The following is a 23,996-nucleotide window of genomic DNA, read 5'->3' as shown; positions in this document are numbered from 1 at the left end:
GTGAATGTGATATGGAAAGGGACTGTCTCCTACACGTCGACTGTTAGTATGGGATCTGGAAAGGGAACATTCTCCTATAGTTAACTGTTATTACCGGATCTGGAAAGGAAACATTCTCCTACACGTCGACTGTTAGTATGGGATCTGGAAAGGGAGTGTCTCCTACACATCGACTGTTAGTACAGTATCTGGAAAGGGAACATTCTCCTACACATCGACTGTTAGTACGGGATTTGGAAAGGGACAGTCTCCTACAAGTCAACTGTAAGTACGGGATCTGGAAAGGGACAGTGTCCTACATGTCGACTGTTATTTTGGGATCTGGAAAAGGATGTTAGTATGGGATCTGGAAAGGAACAGTCTCCTACATGTCGACTGTTAGTACGGGATCTGAAAAGGGAAAGTCTCCTACACAGCAACTGTTATCAGAAGATCTGCAAAGGGAACGTTCTCCTACACATCGCCTGTTAGTATGGGATCTGCAAAGGGACAGTCTCCTACACGTCGACTGTTAGTATGGGATCTGGAAAGGAACAGTCTCCTACACGTCGACTGTGTGAATGTGATCTGGAAAGGGAACATTCTCCTATACGTGGACTGTTAGTACAGAATATGGAAAGGGAACGTTCTCCTTCACATCAAATGTTAGTACGGGATCTGGAAAGGGATAGTCTCCTACAAGTCGACTGTGTGAATGTGATCTGGAAAGGGAACATTCTCCTATACGTAGACTGTTAGTACAGAATATGGAAAGGGAACGTTCTCCTTCACATCGAATGTTAGTACGGGATCTGGAAAGGGACAGTCTCCTACACAGCGACTGTTATTAGGGGATTTGGAAATGGCAGTCTCCTACATGTCATCTGTTAGTACGGGATCTGGAAAGGGACAGTATCCTACACGTCGACTGTTATTTTGGGATCTGGAAAAGGACAGTCCCCTATAGTTGACTGTTATTATGGGATCTGGAAAGGGATGTTAGTACAGGATCTGGAAAGGAACAGTATCCTACACGTCCACTGTTAGTACGGGATCTGGAAAGGGACAGTCTCCTACACATGGACTGTTACTACGGGATCTGGAAAGGTACAGCCTCCTACACGTCGACTGTTAGTATGGGATCTGGAAAGGGAACATTCTCCTACATTGACTGTTATTACGGGATCTGGAAAGGGATGTTAGTACGGGATCTGGAAAGGAACAGTCTCCTACACGTCAACTGTTAGTACGGGATCTGGAAAGGGAAAGGGACACGTCGACTGTTAGTATGGGATCTGGAAAGGGAACATTCACCTGTAGTTGACTGTTATTACGGGATCTGGAAAGGGATGTTAGTCCGGGATCTGTCTCCTACACGTCGACTGTTAGTACGGGATCTGGAAAGGGACAGTCTCCTACACATGGACTGTTAGTACGGGATCTGGAAAGGGACAGTCTCCTACACGTCGACTGTGTGAATGTGATATGGAAAGGGACTGTCTCCTGCACGTCGACTGTTAGTATGGGATCTGGAAAGGGAACATTCTCCTATAGTTAACTGTTATTACGGGATCTGTTAGTACTGGATCTGGAAAGGGACAGTCTCCTACACGTCGGCTGTTAGTACCGGATCTGGAAAGGGACTTTTCTACTACTCATGGACTGTTAGTACGGGATCAGGAAAGGGACAGTCTCCTACACATGGACTGTTACTACGGGATCTGGAAAGGGAAAGTCTCCTACACGCGACTGTTAGTACGGGATTTGGAAAGGGACAGTCTCCTACAAGTCAACTGTAAGTACGGGATCTGCAAAGGGACAGTGTCCTACATGTCGACTGTTATTTTGGGATCTGGAAAAGGATGTTAGTATGGGATTTGGAAAGGAACAGTCTCCTACATGTCGACTGTTAGTACAGGATCTGAAAAGGGACAGTGTCCTACACAGCAACTGTTATCAGAAGGGATCTGCAAAGGGAACAGTTCTCCTACACATCGACTGTTAGTATGGGATCTGGAAAGGTACAGTCTCCTACATGTCGACTGTTAGTACGGGATCTGGAAAGGAACAGTATCCTACACGTCGACTGTTAGTACGGGATCTGGAAAGGGACAGTCTCCTACACATGGACTGTTACTACGGGATCTGGAAAGGGAAAGTCTCCTACACGCGACTGTGTGAATGTGATCTGGAAAGGGACAGCCTCCTACACGTCGACTGTTAGTATGGGATCTGGAAAGGGAACATTCTCCTTGTGTACTCTGTTATTACGAGATCTGGAAAGGAAACATTCTCCTACACGTCGACTGTTAGTACAGGATCTGGAAATGGACAGTCTCCTACACAGCAACTGTTATTAGGGGATCTGCAAAGGGAACGTTCTTCTACACATCGCCTGTTAGTACAGGATCTGGAAAGGGACAGTCTCCTACACAGCGACTGTTATTAGGGGATCTGGAAAGGGACAGTCTCCTACATGTCCTCTGTTAGTACGGGATCTGGAAAGGGACAGTGTCCTACACTTCAACTGTTATTATGGGATCTGGAAAGGGACAGTCTCCTACATGTCGTCTGTTAGTACGGGATCTGGAAAGGGATGTTAGTATGGGATTTGGAAAGGAACAGTCTCCTACATGTCGACTGTTAGTACAGGATCTGAAAAGGGACAGTGTCCTACACGTCGACTGATAGTATGGGATCTGGAAAAGGACAGTCTCCTATATGTCGACTGTTAGTACGGGATCTGAAAAGGGACAGTGTCCTACACGTCGACTGATAGTATGGGATCTGGAAATGGACAGTCTCCTACACAGCAACTGTTATCAGAAGATCTGCAAAGGGAACGTTCTCCTACACATCGCCTGTTAGTATGGGATCTGCAAAGGGACAGTCTCCTACACGTCGACTGTTAGTATGGGATCTGGAAAGGGACAGCTTCCTACACATGGACTGTTAGTACGGGATCTGGAAAGGAACAGTATCCTACACGTCGACTGTTAGTACGGGATCTGGAAAGGGACAGTCTCCTACACATGGACTGTTACTACGGGATCTGGAAAGGGAAAGTCTCCTACACGCGACTGTGTGAATGTGATCTGGAAAGGGACAGCCTCCTACACGTCGACTGTTAGTATGGGATCTGGAAAAGGACAGTCTCCTACATGTCGACTGTTAGTATGGGATCTGGAAAGGGAACATTCTCCTATAGTTAACTGTTATTACGGGATCTGGAAAGGACAGTCTCCTATAGTTGACTGTTATTATGGGATCTGGAAAGGGATGTTACTACGGGATCTGGAAAGGGAAAGTCTCCTACACATGTCGTTAGACTGTTCCTACACATACTGTTAGGATCTGGAAAGGGACAGTCTCCTACACACAGCTGGAAAGGGACAGCCTCCTACACGTTACTGTTAGTATGGGATCTGGAAAGGGAACAGTTCTCCTACACATCGCCTGTTATTACGGGATCTGGAACGGCAGAGTCTCCTACATGTCGACTGTTAGTACAGGATCTGGAAAGGGACAGTCTCCTACACGTCGACTGATAGTAGGGGATCTGGAAAGGGACAGTCTCCTACACATCGCCTGTTAGTACAGATCTGGAAAGGGACAGTCTCCTACATGTGTTATTAGATCTGTTACATGTACGGGATCTGGAAAGGGACAGTTACACTAACTGTTATTATGGGATCTGGAAAGGGACAGTCTCCTACATGTCGACTGTTAGTATGGGATCTGGAAAGGGAACATTCTCCTATAGTTAACTGTTATTTATTACGGGATCTGGAAAGGGATGTTAGTACGGGATCTGGAAAGGAACAGTCTCCTACACATGGACTGTTACTACGGGATCTGGAAAGGGAAAGTCTCCTACACGCGACTGTGTGAATGTGATCTGGAAAGGGACAGCCTCCTACACGTCGACTGTTAGTATGGGATCTGGAAAGGGACAGTCTCCTACACATGGACTGTTACTACGGGATCTGGAAAGGGAAAGTCTCCTACACGCGACTGTGTGAATGTGATCTGGAAAGGGACAGCCTCCTACACGTCGACTGTTAGTATGGGATCTGGAAAGGGAACATTCTCCTATAGTTGAATGTTATTACGGGATCTGGAAAGGGATGTTAGTACGGGATCTGGAAAGGAACAGTCTCCTACACATGGACTGTTAGTACGGGATCTGGAAAGGGACAGTCTCCTACACGTCGACTGTGTGAATGTGATATGGAAAGGGACTGTCTCCTACACGTCGACTGTTAGTATGGGATCTGGAAAGGGAACATTCTCCTATAGTTAACTGTTATTACCGGATCTGGAAAGGAAACATTCTCCTACACGTCGACTGTTAGTATGGGATCTGGAAAGGGAGTGTCTCCTACACATCGACTGTTAGTACAGTATCTGGAAAGGGAACATTCTCCTACACATCGACTGTTAGTACGGGATTTGGAAAGGGACAGTCTCCTACAAGTCAACTGTAAGTACGGGATCTGGAAAGGGACAGTGTCCTACATGTCGACTGTTATTTTGGGATCTGGAAAAGGATGTTAGTATGGGATCTGGAAAGGAACAGTCTCCTACATGTCGACTGTTAGTACGGGATCTGAAAAGGGACAGTCTCCTACACAGCAACTGTTATCAGAAGATCTGCAAAGGGAACGTTCTCCTACACATCGCCTGTTAGTATGGGATCTGCAAAGGGACAGTCTCCTACACGTCGACTGTTAGTATGGGATCTGGAAAGGAACAGTCTCCTACACGTCGACTGTGTGAATGTGATCTGGAAAGGGAACATTCTCCTATACGTGGACTGTTAGTAAGGGATCTGGAAAGGGACAGTTCTCCTACACATCAAATGTTAGTACGGGATCTGGAAAGGGACAGTCTCCTACACAGTCGACTGTGTGAATGTGATCTGGAAAGGGAACATTCTCCTACACGTAGACTGTTAGTACAGAATATGGAAAGGGAACGTTCTCCTTCACATCGAATGTTAGTACGGGATCTGGAAAGGGACAGTCTCCTACACAGCGACTGTTATTAGGGGATTTGGAAATGGCAGTCTCCTACATGTCATCTGTTAGTACGGGATCTGCAAAGGGACAGTCTCCTACACGTCGACTGACAGTCTCCTACACATGTTACTGTTATCTGGGATCTGGAAAGGGAAGTACAGGGATCTGGAAAGGGACAGTCTCCTACACGTCGACTGTTAGTACGGGATCTGGAAAGGGACAGTCTCCTACCCGTTGACTGTTAGTACGGGATCTGCACAGGGACAGTCTCCTACACATGGACTGTTAGTACGAAAGGGACTGTGCGACTGTGTGAATGTGATATGGAAAGGGACTGTCTCCTGCACGTCGACTGTTAGTATGGGATCTGGAAAGGGAACATTCTCCTATAGTTAACTGTTATTACGGGATCTGGAAAGGAAACATTCTCCTACACGTCGACTGTTAGTATGGGATCTGGAAAGGGAGTGTCTCCTACACATCGACTGTTAGTGCAGTATCTGGAAAGGGAACATTCTCCTACACATCGACTGTTAGTACAGTATCTGGAAAGGGATAGTCTCCTACATGTCGACTTTTATTATGTTATCTAGAAAGGGAACATTCTCCTACATGTCGACTGTTAGTACAGAATATGGAAAGGGAACGTTCTCCTACACATCGACTGTTAGTACGGGATTTGGAAAGGGACAGTCTCCTACAAGTCAACTGTAAGTACGGGATCTGGAAAGGGACAGTGTCCTACATGTCGACTGTTATTTTGGGATCTGGAAAAGGATGTTAGTATGGGATCTGGAAAGGAACAGTCTCCTACATGTCGACTGTTAGTACGGGATCTGAAAAGGGACTGTCTCCTACACAGCAACTGTTATCAGAAGATCTGCAAAGGGAACGTTCTCCTACACATCGCCTGTTAGTATGGGATCTGGAAAGGGACAGCTTCCTACACATGGACTGTTAGTACGGGATCTGGAAAGGAACAGTATCCTACACGTCGACTGTTAGTACGGGATCTGGAAAGGGACAGTCTCCTACACATGGACTGTTACTACGGGATCTGGAAAGGGACAGTCTCCTACACGTCGACTGTTAGTATGGGATCTGGAAAGGGACAGTCTCCTACAGTTAACTGTTATTACGAGATCTGGAAAGGAAACACACACGTCAACTGTTATCTGGAAAGGGACAGTCTCCTACACAGCAACTGTTATTAGGGGATCTGGAAAGGGAACGTTCTTCTACACATCGCCTGTTAGTACAGGATCTGGAAAGGGACAGTCTCCTACACGTCGACTGTTAGTATGGGATCTGGAAAGGGACAGTCTCCTACACGTGGACTGTTAGTACGGGATCTGGAAAGGGACAGTGTCCTACACATTCACTGTTATGGATCTGAAAAGGGACAGTCTCCTACACCTCGACTGATAGTATGGGATCTGGAAACGGACAGTCTCCTATATGTCGACTGTTAGTACGGGATCTGGAAAGGGACAGTATCCTACACGTCGACTGTTAGTACGGGATCTGGAAAGGGACAGTCTCCTACACATCGACTGTTAGTACGGGATCTGGAAAGGGACAGTCTCCTACACGTCGACTGTTATGGATCTGTTCCTACACATGGACTGTTACTACGGGATCTGGAAAGGGAAAGTCTCCTACACGCGACTGTGTGAATGTGATCTGGAAAGGTACAGCCTCCTACACGTCGACTGTTATTTTGGGATCTGGAAAAGGACAGTCTCCTATAGTTGACTGTTATTATGGGATCTGGAAAGGGATGTTAGTACGGGATCTGGAAAGGAACAGTATCCTACACGTCGACTGTTATTTTGGGATCTGGAAAAGGACAGTCTCCTATAGTTGACTGTTATTATGGGATCTGGAAAGGGATGTTAGTACGGGATCTGGAAAGGAACAGTCTCCTACATGTCGACTGTTAGTACGGGATCAGGAAAGGGACAGTCTCCTACACATTGACTGTTAGTACGGGATCTGGAAAGGGGCAGCCTCCTACACGTCGACTGTTAGTACGGGATCTGGAAAGGAAATTTTCTACTACACGTCAACTGTTAGTAACAGAAGCCAATTCCTATTGTGTAACAAATGCGGGGTAGACCACTAGCTGTGGGGTATTTGAGCACTACGCCTGTTCAGGGCTTGATACTAACTTTTTTGTCTACTAGACTGGCGGACTTGTAGGTTTTCATCACAGGTAGTCCGCAGGTGTTTTCACTAGTCCGTATTGAACAAAATAAACAAAGACAATATAATCTGGTAAATCAATGCAATTTTATTTCATATTCATTGATTACAATATTTCTAAACGGAGATTGCTACATCCAGTCACTTTTTTCCAGCATCGGAGGCAGCTCGTTCTACACACCACTGGCAGAACATCTTTGAGTTTCCCTCTTCAGAATCAAAGCGAAGCCATGCACGGCCTTCAAACCATTTCTTTTGAAAAGATCGGACTCGTGTTGTTTTGTCATATTGCCGATCGCGTTCCACTTTTTCAACCTTTTTCTTCTTAGGATCGGACGGATTTGATACTCCTTCCAAGTATCGCCACGTTTCTCTCAGTCTACACAACATAGACGCTTGTAATTATTCGTACGAGAGAGATCTGTCGTGCAAACGTACTGCGGACTGCAATTTAAACCATGTGATACATGGGTTTTTACCGGCACGGCTTCGCTGTATTTCGTGCAGGATTTTTATAAATACAGTCAAGCATTGTAGATTTATTGGACAAGGTTCATTAATTTAATTGTGCACATTAGTTATGAACATCAGAAAAACAATCTGCTTGATAAAAGTTTACTAGTCAGACAGACTGACTGGATGCATATTCCATTAGTCCGTGTGGAAATTTACTAGTCACGGACTAACGGACATAGGTTAGTGTCGAGCCCTGCCTGTTGGGTAGTGCATGGTGAGGAAGGCTTTGTGGAAATCATCCCAGTTGACACGCACCTGCTTAAATTCTTGTAAATGGGAAGGTGAACTTAAATGTTTACTGTGATCGTGCTGTGTTGGACTCATATTTTGAACTTTATGTGCTGGTTAGTGGAAGTGAGAGTGAGTGTGAATGTGCTTTAGTGTGGATTGGTAGTTGTACTTAATAAACTGTAAATATTTTCTAGTACAATTGCTATGAGTTCCTGCTTTCAATTCTGAACCCCTAAATCCGACGCTTGTCCTACATTACATTAAGCCTGTTAATATTGAGATCAGTTAGAAACTGAGGAAGTTCTCAACACAAAGGAAAATTAATGCTGGACAGAAAATGCCATAACCTGATGCTACCCAAAATTGAACACTTCTCAATTGTTTATCATTTTGCTATACAAGTGATAATTAACTATTCGAAACAAAAAATATGTATTCATTAATATGTGATTTTTCAATTGGCCATGTCTTCTATTTGAAATAAAAAATGTGAACTTCTAAAATTTCCTCAGAAATGATGCAATGCGACACAATAAATATTATATCATGTTTTAAAATCATGAAAAGTATTGCTGAATAAACATTTTTGATAGATAAGTGACTGAAATTAATGAGAAAGACAAGAACTTTTTTAAAAATTCAAGATTATGTCAGTTGTTTCTTTAAACTAACAGAATATGAGAGGTGTTCCATTTCAGGTAACACTACCTGATGAATTGCATTGCTGAACCATGACACAAAAGTTGAAGATACCTGTTGGTGAAATACCAAGCATTAATACAGGATTGAAACACATTTTTTCACAGCTTCCTTCAAAAAGTGTTCCAATTAGGGCAGCGTCATGTTACAATATACTGTAAAGACAAAATCCAGAAATCAACACTGAGTAATCTTTGAAATGTGATGTGCAAATGGCTTAAATTGATTTATGTTAAAAAGTTTCACTTAAGCATGAAAACTAGGTCAAAGTAAGGACATGTTTTGATACTTCTGCCTGTAGATTAGTTCTGAACACATCAATTTTTTTCATATCCAAATTACAATTTATATCAAGATGTCAAGAATGAATGACAAAAATAAGTGGGACATCACAATCTGACCATTTAGAAATAAAGAAAAAACTTATTGTTTCAACATTTATTATGAAAACTTTGGAAACACTTCAAAAAATTATTAGAAACTTTTCTTTGACTTTGAATACCTGAAACACATACCTGTCTCAACACATGAAAGAATTGAAAACTTGGTATTTTTGGAAGGAAGTTTTCTGTAAAGACCTCATTAGACCATATCTGAACGCATGTTATAATGCTTCAATAATTTTGGCGCAAGCAATATATATAAAAGTAACGAAAAAGATCTTGACATCTGAATACGATATACAATTGTGCTAACAACCTGAAGCGTATGTTTATCAGGTGATTTTTGATGAAACCTATTTGACCAGATAACTATATAATTGTACCACATCACAGTCTGGTTGTATTAAGGAATTATCTGTGATTTACATTTACCACTGGACTCTGCTAAACACCACAAACACATGATCTGAAATTTTAGTGGTGCATGGTCGACTGGACAACTTATTCTCATCACATGATTTTCAAATTGCTGGACATATTGGTCTAATTTTTTTACAATCCTCAAGTCTGACTTCACTCTGTCGACTAAATGAGTATTAATGTTGGTCAACCCCTGCTTTCCTTTTTCTAATGTTACATTTTTACTTCCTGCTGATTGTTTGAAATCACAATCATTGGTGTTACTGGTAGTAACTCCTTTTAATACACTGACCACTCCTGTCAGCAATGACACACCTTCTCTGGAGGAGGACACACCCCCTTCCACAGGTACCTTACTGTCACTAAGTGATGAAATGCCTCCTGTGCTGGGATCTCTGGAGGAGGACACACACCCTTCTTCCACAGGTACCATACTGTCACTAAGTGATGAAATGCCTCCTGTGCTGGGATTTCTGGAGGAGGACACACACTCTTCCACAGGTACCATACTGTCACTAAGTGATGAAATGCCTCCTGTGCTGGGATCTCTGGAGGAGGACACACCCCCTTCCACAGGTACCATACTGTCACTAAGTGATGAAATGCCTCCTGTGCTGGGATCCATGCTTCTAGTGAGGGAGATTAGTGTTGAGATATCAGCTGCCTCAAGATAGGATCTGACTGTGGTAGTCACCAAACAGATGTATTTAGCACAATCATCGCGGTTGCTACACTGTTCTGCTCCCTCTTGTCCCAGTACCTTGTCATAAAGGTAATCACTTGGCCCATGACTGTCCTGAGAACAGTTGCTGCCTATCATGCAATGAGAAAAAAACCAGCCCTCACATTCAATGTCTGAACACTTGACATGAAGTACAATAAGAATGGAATGCTCCAGCCTCACACCTCCAAAGATTTAGCAGTACATGTGATAATACAATTTACAAATCATTTCAATAATACATTGTTTAGAATGACATATACCATATTTCAAATATTAAACAGGACAACATTTTTTGAATCAGAAAATAAAGAATATGCTTTAAAATTGTAATAAATGTATCAATGATATAGTGAAACACAGCTAGAAATGTTATACAGGTAAAGTTTCGTATAGAAACGCGAGGAGGCTCACCAGAACTAGGAAGGAAAGGGAGATCTAGTTGCTTATACATATGAGGTTAACTGACTTTTCTGATCTTTGTGATTCTGATCATGTTTCATGGTTTGTACGACATCTGTTTATACCAGTAATTGTTTGTGGATCACAACAGATGACATATGAAAGAGAATGATCAAAGTTCACAAAGTGACTTAGTTGATTTTAAAATGTCTTTAAACACTGAAATGTAAACTAATAGTTATACCTTGTGAACTAATGATATGTTCCTCTTTTTCAAAAGAAAGCAGCAGGTTCCTCATATTTGTTGTTACTGCCAGGTCCTGGGGGGTAAGATTATTGATGGTCTTACTTTGCAGAAGTGGCCAACCTAAAACAGCAATAAAATTATATACTAGGTAAATGGCTCTGAACATAAATTAAATATTTAACTCTACAACACATAAATAATTATGTAACTTGTAAGTTGGGCTAAGCCTTAGTGACTACAACATATATTTGATAACTGTAAAATATGATAGAGATATATTGAGAAATGTTAACATTTTAAAGCAGGTCATACTTTATAAAGATGAACAATTAGACGTAATTTATGCCTAACCATCCACAAAGGATGGAACAAGAGTTCCTCAGAACTGTATGTGTCGCCTGCATAAAGTGTCACGGTCACCCAGAAATTGAACTGGATGTGCAACGATCAACCATAAAGTTGTAATACTAAATTTCATTTCTATAACTTGAAGCATAAAGGAAAAACTGCGCAAAGCAAAATTCCTGAGAAATTTTCCAAGTTCAAAGGGATATATCACTGCCAAGAAGGGTTACAGACAGCCAGGAATCAAACTTAATCTGTGACCTTGCAACAAGAAGCCATATACCAAATTTCATTTCGATAACTCAAAGCATTAGCCAAAAAAGTCCGGAAAACAATATTCCCAGGAAATTTTCTGAGTTGAAAGGGGCATAACTCTGCCAATAAGGGTCACAGATAGCCGGGAATCAAACTTAATCTGTACCCTTGCAACAAAAGCCATATGCCAAATTGCATTTTGATAACTCAAAGCATTACCGAAAAAAAGTCTGGAAAACTTTGGTATGGACGACGCCGATGCCGACGCGAGACGACTGACAAAGTGATCCCTAAATGTCTGCCAGCTCTGCAGGCGACACAAAAATACTATTTATCGGCGAAGGCACAAAGGCAGCAACACAAAAAGTACATGTATCATATGGGTAAAATGGTCATCATCCGAGACAAAAGTGTGATGTAAAATTTTATCTTATCATTTAAATAACACAAACTCATTTCAAACAGTCTTACCACCATGTTGAAGCAACAGACAACACACATCCAGTCTCTCATTCATGACAGCATCATGTAGGGGAGTGACTCCCTCAGTATTACTTAGTAACAGGTCTGCCTTTCTACAAAGATTCTCTCCTGTAAATCAAAGCAACAGCAATACCACAAATATGCCACTATGGAGCAGCCATTTGTTTCTTGTCATATATCTATGATAGAGGGATTGTGGTTCAATGTAAAGTTGATCTTTCTTCTCTTCTTTGTTCTAACATTACATTTTTCTCACATCATATGGCATAAACCATGAATTAATGTTTTTTAATTTGGTGTGTTATATTCTCTATTTTCACCATAAGACTGGATATTGAAATGGAAACGAGTTATATAATTATAGTTCCTGATTGTCAAAGGCTAGAATATCAGATGGGTAAAATGTTTTGAAACCAAAAACCTGAATTTGTACATAGCAAATAAGCCTGTTATACAGTAAATCATGTGGTAGAGCAATTACACAGGAAATTTCTAAATGATCTCTCCAGTTATTTACAACAAATAAGGATAAGCCTTCTGGTGTCAAAAATCAAATGGCTGACTTTCAGTTATAATTTTCCCAACTTAGTCTCAAAATAACACAAGCACAAAAAAGAACCAAACAAAATCTATATAATATGAAAACAGCAGCAGAAATGATTCATTATCATCTTAGCTGAAATCCAAGAAGTCAATTTGTTACCATTTCACTGATTATCACCAAAATGAAACTTACAACTATCAGCCATTTTGTATTTCCAATCAGGCACAACGTAGAACAAAAGGGCATCTACATTTGAAATTTCTGACTGATCCTTTCAATACCTCACAACAGGGACAAGAATTTTCATAATTGAAAAATCTATAAAAAAATCTACCAAAATAACAAAATGGATTTGTGACAGAACAGGATGTAATGTTTGAATAAAACTAGACAAGCTAAGAGACATGGCTTACACTACGTGATATTTTGAGGTCTTGATTAACAATCAAATTTTATGTCTAAGGTTCCTGCATTTGCTATTCACTAATGAAGTGTTACATTTTTATTTCAACAAAAGTATCAGTGAAACTAATGAATGCTCCCCCAAAATGACCTTATTTGACACAAAATTTAATTAAATGGCAATAATTTCGTACTTAAGAAGTTGCAGACCCTGAATTTGGTATACTGCACACTCTCATAGTATGACCAATGTATACACCAAGTTTCAATAACTCCTAAATTATGCAAAAGAGAGACATGGTTCTTGTATACTGCACTATTCCTTATCAAGATCTATCTACCTTTTAAGTTTAATGTTGATGCCTCTTATAGTTATTGTGATATGCTCCAGATAGAATTTTGACCAATGGACAGACGGTCAGACAAACAAATGGACGAACACACAGACAAAGCAATGACTATGTGACCTCCCATCAAGGAGCATGAAAATGACTCCGATACCTGAACTGAAGAAAGAGCCCACTGTTTTTGAGGGTACAAAGTTCAGTAGTTCCTTCACACACTGTATGTGTCCATGGTTACAGGCTTCATGGAGAGGTGTCCAGCCAGCATTGTCTTTAGCATTGATGTCTATTCCTAAACAAACCAAATATTATTATTATTATTCTATTACCACTTTACTGTGTCTCCAGTAATATCTCTTCTCTATTGATCTGATAGTTATAACAATAGATGATAAGTGTAAATACTACTTACATGGTACTGTAGCTAAATTATGTTGGAAGTTAATTTCTTTCCATGAACAATCTACTACTGGTACATATATATGAGCCTGTAGCTTAAAATATTTCAGTTTTTAATTTACCTGGAATCTTGAGCAGTTTTCTCAAGCTGAACACATCGTTTCTGATACAGGCTCTATGAAGTGCTGTCTCCCCTACAACAGTATTACAGTATTAACACTCAACAACACCAAAGACACAACACATGCTAGAAAACTAGACTTAGAAGGAGGAACTCACTCAACAACATCACAGATACCAACACATGCTAGAAAACTAGACTTAGAAGGAGGAACTCATTCAACAACATCACAGATACCAACACATGCTAGAAAACTAGACTTAGAAGTAGGAACTCACTCAACAACATCACAGATACCAACACATGCTAGGACACTAGACTTGGAAGGAGGAACTCACTTAACAACATCACAGATACCAACACATGCTAGAAAACTAGACTTAGAAGTAGGAACTCACTCAACAACATCACAGATACCGACACATGCTAGGACACTAGACTTGGAAGGAGGAACTCACTTAACAACATCACAGACACCAAGACACCAACATATGCTAGAAAACTAGACTTAGAAGGAGAAACACATGCTAGAAAACTAGACTGAGAAGTAGGAACTCACTTAACAACATCACAGATGCCAACACATGCTAGAACACTAGACTTAGAAGGCAAAACACATGCTAGAAAACTAGACTTGGAAGGAGGAACTCACTTAACAACACCACAGATACCAACACATGCTAGAAAACTAGACTTGGAAGGAGGAACTCACTTAACAACATCACAGATGCCAACACATGCTAGAACACTAGACTTAGAAGGAGAAACACATGCAAGAAAACTAGACTGAGAAGGAGGAACTCACTGAACAATACCACAGACACCAACACATGCTAGAACACTAGACTTAGAAGTAGGAACTCACTTAACAACATCACAGATGCCAACACATGCTAGAACACTAGACTTAGAAGTAGGAACTCACTCAACAACATCACAGATACCAACACATGCTAGGACACTAGACTTGGAAGGAGGAACTCACTTAACAACATCACAGATACCAACACATGCTAGAAAACTAGACTTAGAAGTAGGAACTCACTCAACAACATCACAGATACCGACACATGCTAGGACACTAGACTTGGAAGGAGGAACTCACTTAACAACATCACAGACACCAAGACACCAACATATGCTAGAAAACTAGACTTAGAAGGAGAAACACATGCTAGAAAACTAGACTGAGAAGTAGGAACTCACTTAACAACATCACAGATGCCAACACATGCTAGAACACTAGACTTAGAAGGCAAAACACATGCTAGAAAACTAGACTTGGAAGGAGGAACTCACTTAACAACACCACAGATACCAACACATGCTAGAAAACTAGACTTGGAAGGAGGAACTCACTTAACAACATCACAGATGCCAACACATGCTAGAACACTAGACTTAGAAGGAGAAACACATGCAAGAAAACTAGACTGAGAAGGAGGAACTCACTGAACAATACCACAGACACCAACACATGCTAGAACACTAGACTTAGAAGTAGGAACTCACTTAACAACATCACAGATGCCAACACATGCTAGAACACTAGACTTAGAAGGCAAAACACATGCTAGAAAACTAGACTTGGATGGAGGAACTCACTTAACAACACCACAGATGCCAACACATGCTAGAACACTAGACTTAGAAGGCAAAACACATGCTAGAAAACTAGACTTGGAAGGAGGAACTCACTTAACAACACCACAGATACCAACACATGCTAGAAAACTAGACTTGGAAGGAGGAACTCACTTAACAACACCACAGACACCAACACATGCTAGAACACTAGACTTAGAAGTAGGAAATCACTTAACAACATCACAGATACCAACACATGCTAGAACACTAGACTTAGAAGTAGGAAATCACTTAACAACATCACAGATACCAACACATGCTAGGACACTAGACTTGGAAGGAGGAACTCACTTAACAACATCACAGACACCAAGACACCAACATATGCTAGAAAACTAGACTTAGAAGTAGGAAATCACTTAACAACATCACAGATACCAACACATGCTAGAAAACTAGACTTAGAAGGAGAAACACATGCTAGAAAACTAGACTGAGAAGGAGGAACTCACTGAACAATACCACAGACACCAACACATGCTAGAACACTAGACTTAGAAGGCAAAACACATGCTACAAAACTAGACTTGGAAGGAGGAACTCACTTAACAACACCACAGATACCAACACATGCTAGAAAACTAGACTTGGAAGGAGGAACTCACTTAACAACACCACAGATACCAACACATGCTAGAAAACTAGACTTAGAAGGAGAAACACATGCTAGAAAACTAGACTTAGAAGGAGAAACACATGCTAGAACACTAGACTTAGAAAGAGAAACACACGCTAGAAAACAAGACTTAGAAGTAGGAAATCACTTAACAACACCACAGACACCAACACATGCTAGAACACTAGACTTAGAAGTAGGAAATCACTTAACAACACCACAGACACCAACACATGCTAGAACACTAGACTTAGAAGGAGGAAATCACTTAACAACACCACAGACACCAACACATGCTAGAACACTAGACTTAGAAGTAGGAAATCACATAACAACATCACAGATACCAACACATGCTAGAACACTAGACTTAGAAGGCAAAACACATGCTAGAAAACTAGACTTGGAAGGAGGAACTCACTTAACAACACCACAGATACCAACACATGCTAGAACACTAGACTTAGAAGGAGAAACACATGCTAGAACACTAGACTGAGAAGTAGGAAATCACTTAACAACATCACAGATACCAACACATGCTAGAACACTAGACTTAGAAGTAGGAAATCACTTAACAACATCACAGATACCAACACATGCTAGAACACTAGACTTAGAAGGCAAAACACATGCTAGAAAACTAGACTTGGAAGGAGGAACTCACTTAACAACACCACAGATACCAACACATGCTAGAAAACTAGACTTAGAAGGAGAAACACATGCTAGAAAACTAGACTTAGAAGTAGAAAATCACATAACAACACCACAGACACCAACACATGCTAGAACACTAGACTTAGAAGTAGGAAATCACATAACAACATCACAGATACCAACACATGCTAGAAAACTAGACTTGGAAGGAGGAACTCACTTAACAACACCACAGATACCAACACATGCTAGAAAACTAGACTTGGAAGGAGGAACTCACTTAACAACACCACAGATACCAACACATGCTAGAAAACTAGACTTGGAAGGAGGAACTCACTTAACAACATCACAGATACCAACACATGCTAGAACACTAGACTGAGAAGGAGGAACTCACTTAACAACACCACAGACACCAACACATGCTAGAACACTAGACTTAGAAGTAGGAAATCACTTAACAACATCACAGATACCAACACATGCTAGAACACTAGACTTAGAAGTAGGAAATCACTTAACAACATCACAGATACCAACACATGCTAGAAAACTAGACTTAGAAGGCAAAACACATGCTAGAAAACTAGACTTGGAAGGAGGAACTCACTTAACAACACCACAGATACCAACACATGCTAGAACACTAGACTTAGAAGGAGAAACACATGCTAGAACACTAGACTGAGAAGTAGGAAATCACTTAACAACATCACAGATACCAACACATGCTAGAACACTAGACTTAGAAGTAGGAAATCACTTAACAACATCACAGATACCAACACATGCTAGAACACTAGACTTAGAAGGCAAAACACATGCTAGAAAACTAGACTTGGAAGGAGGAACTCATTTAACAACACCACAGATACCAACACATGCTAGAAAACTAGACTTAGAAGGAGAAACACATGCTAGAAAACTAGACTTAGAAGTAGAAAATCACATAACAACACCACAGACACCAACACATGCTAGAACACTAGACTTAGAAGTAGGAAATCACATAACAACATCACAGATACCAACACATGCTAGAAAACTAGACTTGGAAGGAGGAACTCACTTAACAACACCACAGATACCAACACATGCTAGAAAACTAGACTTGGAAGGAGGAACTCACTTAACAACACCACAGATACCAACACATGCTAGAAAACTAGACTTAGAAGGAGAAACACATGCTAGAAAACTAGACTTAGAAGTAGAAAATCACATAACAACACCACAGACACCAACACATGCTAGAACACTAGACTTAGAAGTAGGAAATCACATAACAACATCACAGATACCAACACATGCTAGAAAACCAGACTTAGAAGGAGAAACACATGCTAGAAAACTAGACTTAGAAGTAGGAAATCACTTAACAACACCACAGACACCAACACATGCTAGAAAACTAGACTTGGAAGGAGGAACTCACTTAACAACACCACAGATACCAACACATGCTAGAAAACCAGACTTAGAAGGAGAAACACATGCTAGAAAACTAGACTTAGAAGTAGGAAATCACTTAACAACACCACAGACACCAACACATGCTAGAAAACTAGACTTGGAAGGAGGAACTCACTTAACAACACCACAGATACCAACACATGCTAGAAAACTAGACTTAGAAGGAGAAACACACGCTAGAAAACAAGACTTAGAAGTAGGAAATCACTTAACAACACCACAGACACCAACACATGCTAGAACACTAGACTTAGAAGTAGGAAATCACATAACAGCATCACAGATACCAACACATGCTAGAACACTAGACTTAGAAGGCAAAACACATGCTAGAAAACTAGACTTGGAAGGAGGAACTCACTTAACAACACCACAGATACCAACACATGCTCGAACACTAGACTTAGAAGTAGGAAATCACTTAACAACACCACAGACATCAACACATGCTAGAAAACTTGGAATGATTTCCATTGGTGATCCTGTATGTATTACTTCTAGATATCTCGAAATCACTGAAAGTCATCAGCTTGAATAAGCAGCACATTTTCTTCTAATTAACAAAAAATAGCCTGTGTTCTTCTTAACAGCTGAATTATTGCAGGTGCATTTGCAAAAAGAAAAAAAAAACACTTGGTGGGTCTTCATGGTTGTCTGAATGTAGACCTTTATCTGATACAACAGCAGTAGCAGGACAAGCTATTTAACTATTAAACAGTTCAATTTTACAGCATTTGAACACTTAAGGCAAAGAAGAGGTCCAATAGGCCTAGATTGTTCATCTGTTCAATAGCCTATATAGAAGACTGTTGGTTCATAAGGTAAATATCTGCAAACTTTTAACCCTAATCCTCAAGCATGGCACTAAACAAATACTATGACCAAGGACCTCTTTCTTGTTTTAAGATGAGATTTGAAGTTCTCAACCTTGTAACCTTGTAAGTGTGTCAAGGTCAACCATCTGAATTGACTTGGTAGCCCTTTACCCAATTGTTTCATCATTATATATGATCAAATGTTTTATCAAAGTTGCATCATTTGAAACTTCCCTTGTAACAAGAGATTCGAGAGAGATCTCGATACCTACTATTGCTTGATCTTTATTTGTTTTTTAAAGTTGGATCTTTCCCTTCTTTCCTCTTCAGAAACAGTGATAATGATGTCTGTCCAATCTATAGATGGTCATCTGTTGGCCATTTTGCTTCTCTGATCAGTCCCAGAATCCCAAAATTCCCCCCAAAAAGATGTTACTCAGGACAAAGGGGAATATATGAAATTTGTTTTGGGAAAGATCTATCTAGTTCTTCTCAAGTAATAGTGAAAAAATAGTTATTTGGCAGTCAAATCCACCATCTTCTGATAAGTCGTAAAATCAGTGTGAGGAACCTAGCCATACATTACGAATTTGAGAACGATCCATCTAACACTTCTCCAAAAAGAGCAGTACTTTTAAGGACTGACAACAGATGTACAGCAATGACAACAAAATAAGTGGGTACCGTTAAAAAACCCCACATAATGTGCACAGGTTTTTTTCAAGAAAATAAAAGTCTAAAGTGGGGGGTGCACACTTTACTTAGCTATAGGATTTGAAATACTCAAAACTGTCACTAAAAAGATTTGAGGGTTTATTTCTGAACAACAATAACAAATATGATAATTACTGTATATATTAAAGCCAACTATCAGAGTCAATATCATGCAAAATCGGGACTAAGTATATATAAACAGCAGCTGGCAAGACCAAATGATCAGTAAGGACAGTACCCTGTTTTGAAATTGAAAAATATGTTGATTATAATATAATTATCTTTTGAAACACTTACATGTCCTAATGTCAAGGAATTGACATGTCTCGTATTCTGCTTCACGTCTGATATTGCGACAAACCAGAGGCTATGAACACATGGTCTGTTTTCATGTGTAATGGTGGACATTGACATTATAGTATGCAGAGTGTTGATTGAGCTTTATCATCTGACTATGGATTTAATTAAATATTTATTACAATTGGTCTTATTGGTGTTTACTAATGATATCTTTACGTCTAATAATAAAAAGGGAATAGCATTGGCGCAATTCTCAAAATGTGTAATGATACACAATTCTTTATTCGACAATACTCTTATGCATGCACATTCTGTGTTCTGTATATCAATTGCTTGCATATACAGAGTTGAGGCCTCAATTTAGGTCAGCTGGCGCAGCATGATGTGACAGCCAGACATGAAAGAAAAATTCACTTGCAGAGATCGTAATTACCTGAATTGGTCATTAATAGGTAGATAATGACTTGTACCTGTGCCTTCAACTCTGAACACTGTTGATTAGGGCTAGTGTGAAGACAAGGGTTTGTGTACGTAAGATTAATAATTGATAATTGATGGACAGGTAAGTGAATGTCAGCAAGACGTGTCAAACAAACAAACAAGAAGATGTACAAACATTAGGCTGTAATTAAACAGAAAGATATTAAAAGTCAGTAAATGAGATGAAAACAAATTTTGAAGAGAATACTTTCAAATTTTGGACTTTATATCATTGGTCCGAGGTGTAAGCTGAACATTCTGAGATGGATTTCTTGGCTCCCAGAGATCTATTTTGACTTTCATCATCTTTACTTGGAGCTAAACATAAGATCTCTGGTTTACCAACACTACCCAACTCAACTGGATTAGAGTAACTATACTCACCTTTTATGTTGCGCTTATTTGCCTTACAAGCATTCCTAACAGCTTTGTTCTCTTTAGAGAGGTTAATGCTTTCATTTTCTTTTACTTCTGTTGTTTTCTTCAGAGTAAAGACAGATGTGTTTGGCCTTCAAATTGTCAACAAATCTATTTCAGGATAACCAACAGCAATAAAAATCAAACACAGAAGTGTTCATTACTTAGCAGATAGTTCAACAAGGAGAATTCATGTGTGATATAGATATTCTACTAGAAGGTTCTGAATTTGGGTCAGATCTGAGGTTCTGAACCCAAATTCTGTATCCAAGATTCATCAGAGAGATGACCTGTTGTAACAATAACCTCTGAAAACTGACTTATTTTGAAAATTAATTCCAAGAGATTTCTTATTGTAAAACTTACTTCAGAGAGATTTCTTATTGTAACAATTACTTCAGAGAGATGAATTATTGTAACAATTACTTCAGAGAGATGAATTATTGTAAAACTTACTTCAGAGAGATGAATTATTGTAACAATAACTTCAGAGAGATGAATTATTGTAACAATTACTTCAGAGAGATGAATTATTGTAAAACTTACTTCAGAGAGATGAATTATTGTAACAATTACTTCAGAGAGATGAATTATTGTAACAATTACTTCAGAGAGATGAATTAATGTAACAATTACTTCAGAGAGATGAATTATTGTAAAACTTACTTCAGAGAGATGAATTATTGTAACAATTACTTCAGAGAGATGAATTAATGTAACAATTACTTCAGAGAGATGAATTAATGTAACAATTACTTCAGAGAGATGAATTATTGTAACGATTACTTCAGAGAGATGAATTATTGTAACAATTACTTCAGAGAGATGAATTATTGTAACGATTACTTCAGAGAGATGAATTATTGTAACAATTACTTCAGAGAGATGAATTATTGTAACAATTACTTCAGAGAGATGAATTATTGTAACGATTACTTCAGAGAGATGAATTATTGTAACAATTACTTCAGAGAGATGAATTATTGTAACAATTACTTCAGAGAGATGAATTATTGTAAAACTTACTTCAGAGAGATGAATTATTGTAAAACTTACTTCAGAGAGATGAATTATTGTAACAATTACTTCAGAGAGAGAGATGAATTATTGTAACAATTACTTCAGAGAGATGAATTATTGTAACAATTACTTCAGAGAGATGAATTATTGTAAAACTTACTTCAGAGAGATGAATTATTGTAACAATTACTTCAGAGAGATGAATTATTGTAACAAGAGATGAATACTTCAGAGAGATGAATTATTGTAAAACTTACTTCAGAGAGATGAATTATTGTAACAATTACTTCAGAGAGATGAATTATTGTAACAATTACTTCAGAGAGATGAATTATTGTAAAACTTACTTCAGAGAGATGAATTATTGTAACAATTACTTCAGAGAGATGAATTATTGTAAAACTTACTTCAGAGAGATGAATTATTGTAACAATTACTTCAGAGAGATGAATTATTGTAAAACTTACTTCAGAGAGATGAATTATTGTAACAATTACTTCAGAGAGATGAATTATTGTAACAATTACTTCAGAGAGATGAATTATTGTAACAATTACTTCAGAGAGATGAATTATTGTAACAATTACTTCAGAGAGATGAATTAATGTAACAATTACTTCAGAGAGATGAATTATTGTAACGATTACTTCAGAGAGATGAATTATTGTAACAATTACTTCAGAGAGATGAATTATTGTAAAACTTACTTCAGAGAGATGAATTATTGTAACAATTACTTCAGAGAGATGAATTATTGTAAAACTTACTTCAGAGAGATGAATTATTGTAAAACTTACTTCAGAGAGATGAATTATTGTAACAATCACTTCAGAGAGATGAATTATTGTAACAATTACTTCAGAGAGATGAATTATTGTAAAACTTACTTCAGAGAGATGAATTATTGTAACAATTACTTCAGAGAGATGAATTATTGTAACAATTACTTCAGAGAGATGAATTATTGTAAAACTTACTTCAGAGAGATGAATTATTGTAACAATTACTTCAGAGAGATGAATTATTGTAACAATTACTTCAGAGAGATGAATTATTGTAAAACTTACTTCAGAGAGATGAATTATTGTAACAATCACTTCAGAGAGATGAATTATTGTAAAATTATTGTAAAACTTACTTCAGAGAGATGAATTATTGTAACAATTACTTCAGAGAGATGAATTATTGTAACAATTACTTCAGAGAGATGAATTATTGTAACAGTTATTTAACAAATAACTTTTTGTCACAATTACCTCAGAGAATTGTTCCCCTTACACAGGTGAAGTTTTGGCAGAAGGAAAAAGTATTTGTTCACCTAAAAGAAATAATAAAAAGCCAATTAGTCTGTTAGACAGATTAGAGTGTGTAGAGAGCTAATCAATCAGTATCATTATACACATACTTTAGTGAGTCTTCTTGACGATCCCTTCCTTCACAATAACATACCTACTATAGCATGTGGACCTGTCCTCTCACTGGGCAACCACTCAAGGACCATTATATTTACACTATAGTGTGTGGACCTTTCCTGTCTCTGGGCAACCACTCAAGGACCTTTATATTTACACCATAGTGTGTGGACCTTTCCTGTCTCTGGCAACCACTCAAGGACCATTATATTTACACTAAAGTGTGTGGACCTTTCCTGTCTCTGGCAACCACTCCAGCACACTATAGTGTGTGGACCTTTCCTGTCTCTGGGCAACCACTCAAGGACCATTATATTTACACTATAGTGTGTGGACCTTTCCTGTCTCTGGCAACCACTCAAGGACCATTATATTTACACTATAGTGTGTGGACCTTTCCTGTCTCTGGGCAACCACTCAAGGACCATTATATTTACACTATAGTGTGTGGACCTTTCCTGTCTCTGGCAACCACTCAAGGACCATTATATTTACACTAAAGTGTGTGGAACTTTCCTGTCTCTGGGCAACCACTCAAGGACCATGATATTTACACTAAAGTGTGTGGACCTTTCCTGTCTCTGGCAACCACTCCAGCACTCTATAGTGTGTGGACCTTTCCTGTCTCTGGCAACCACTCCAGCACTCTATAGTATGTGGACCTTTCCTGTCTCTGGCAACCACTCAAGAACCATTATATTCACACTAAAGTGTGTAGAACT

At 39.2% G+C, this 23,996-nt stretch overlaps 1 protein-coding gene across 1 annotated transcript in view; it reads right to left on the bottom strand.

Moving 5' to 3' along the window:
* Positions 1 to 9,055: 9,055 nt before the first annotated feature.
* Positions 9,056 to 23,996, bottom strand: part of LOC132559840 (SMC5-SMC6 complex localization factor protein 1-like) — a 39,651-nt gene continuing 24,710 nt past the window's right edge. The window contains exons 12-18 of the mRNA XM_060224469.1: positions 23,119 to 23,180; positions 20,810 to 20,934; positions 13,719 to 13,790; positions 13,355 to 13,489; positions 11,896 to 12,015; positions 10,822 to 10,944; positions 9,056 to 10,267 (exon numbers count right to left, since the gene is read on the bottom strand). Of these exons, the coding sequence (XP_060080452.1) occupies positions 9,438 to 10,267; positions 10,822 to 10,944; positions 11,896 to 12,015; positions 13,355 to 13,489; positions 13,719 to 13,790; positions 20,810 to 20,934; positions 23,119 to 23,180 (1,467 nt within the window). The 3' untranslated portion in view covers positions 9,056 to 9,437. The remainder of the gene's footprint in view (positions 10,268 to 10,821; positions 10,945 to 11,895; positions 12,016 to 13,354; positions 13,490 to 13,718; positions 13,791 to 20,809; positions 20,935 to 23,118; positions 23,181 to 23,996) is intronic.

Source organism: Ylistrum balloti, unplaced genomic scaffold, assembly GCF_031769215.1.
Source record: "Ylistrum balloti isolate Yb309-2 unplaced genomic scaffold, AGI_CSIRO_Ybal_v1 Utg370974, whole genome shotgun sequence".
Taxonomy (NCBI): domain Eukaryota; kingdom Metazoa; phylum Mollusca; class Bivalvia; order Pectinida; family Pectinidae; genus Ylistrum; species Ylistrum balloti.
Note: the sequence above shows the minus strand (reverse complement) of the source record. Positions and strands in the feature narration are given on the sequence as shown.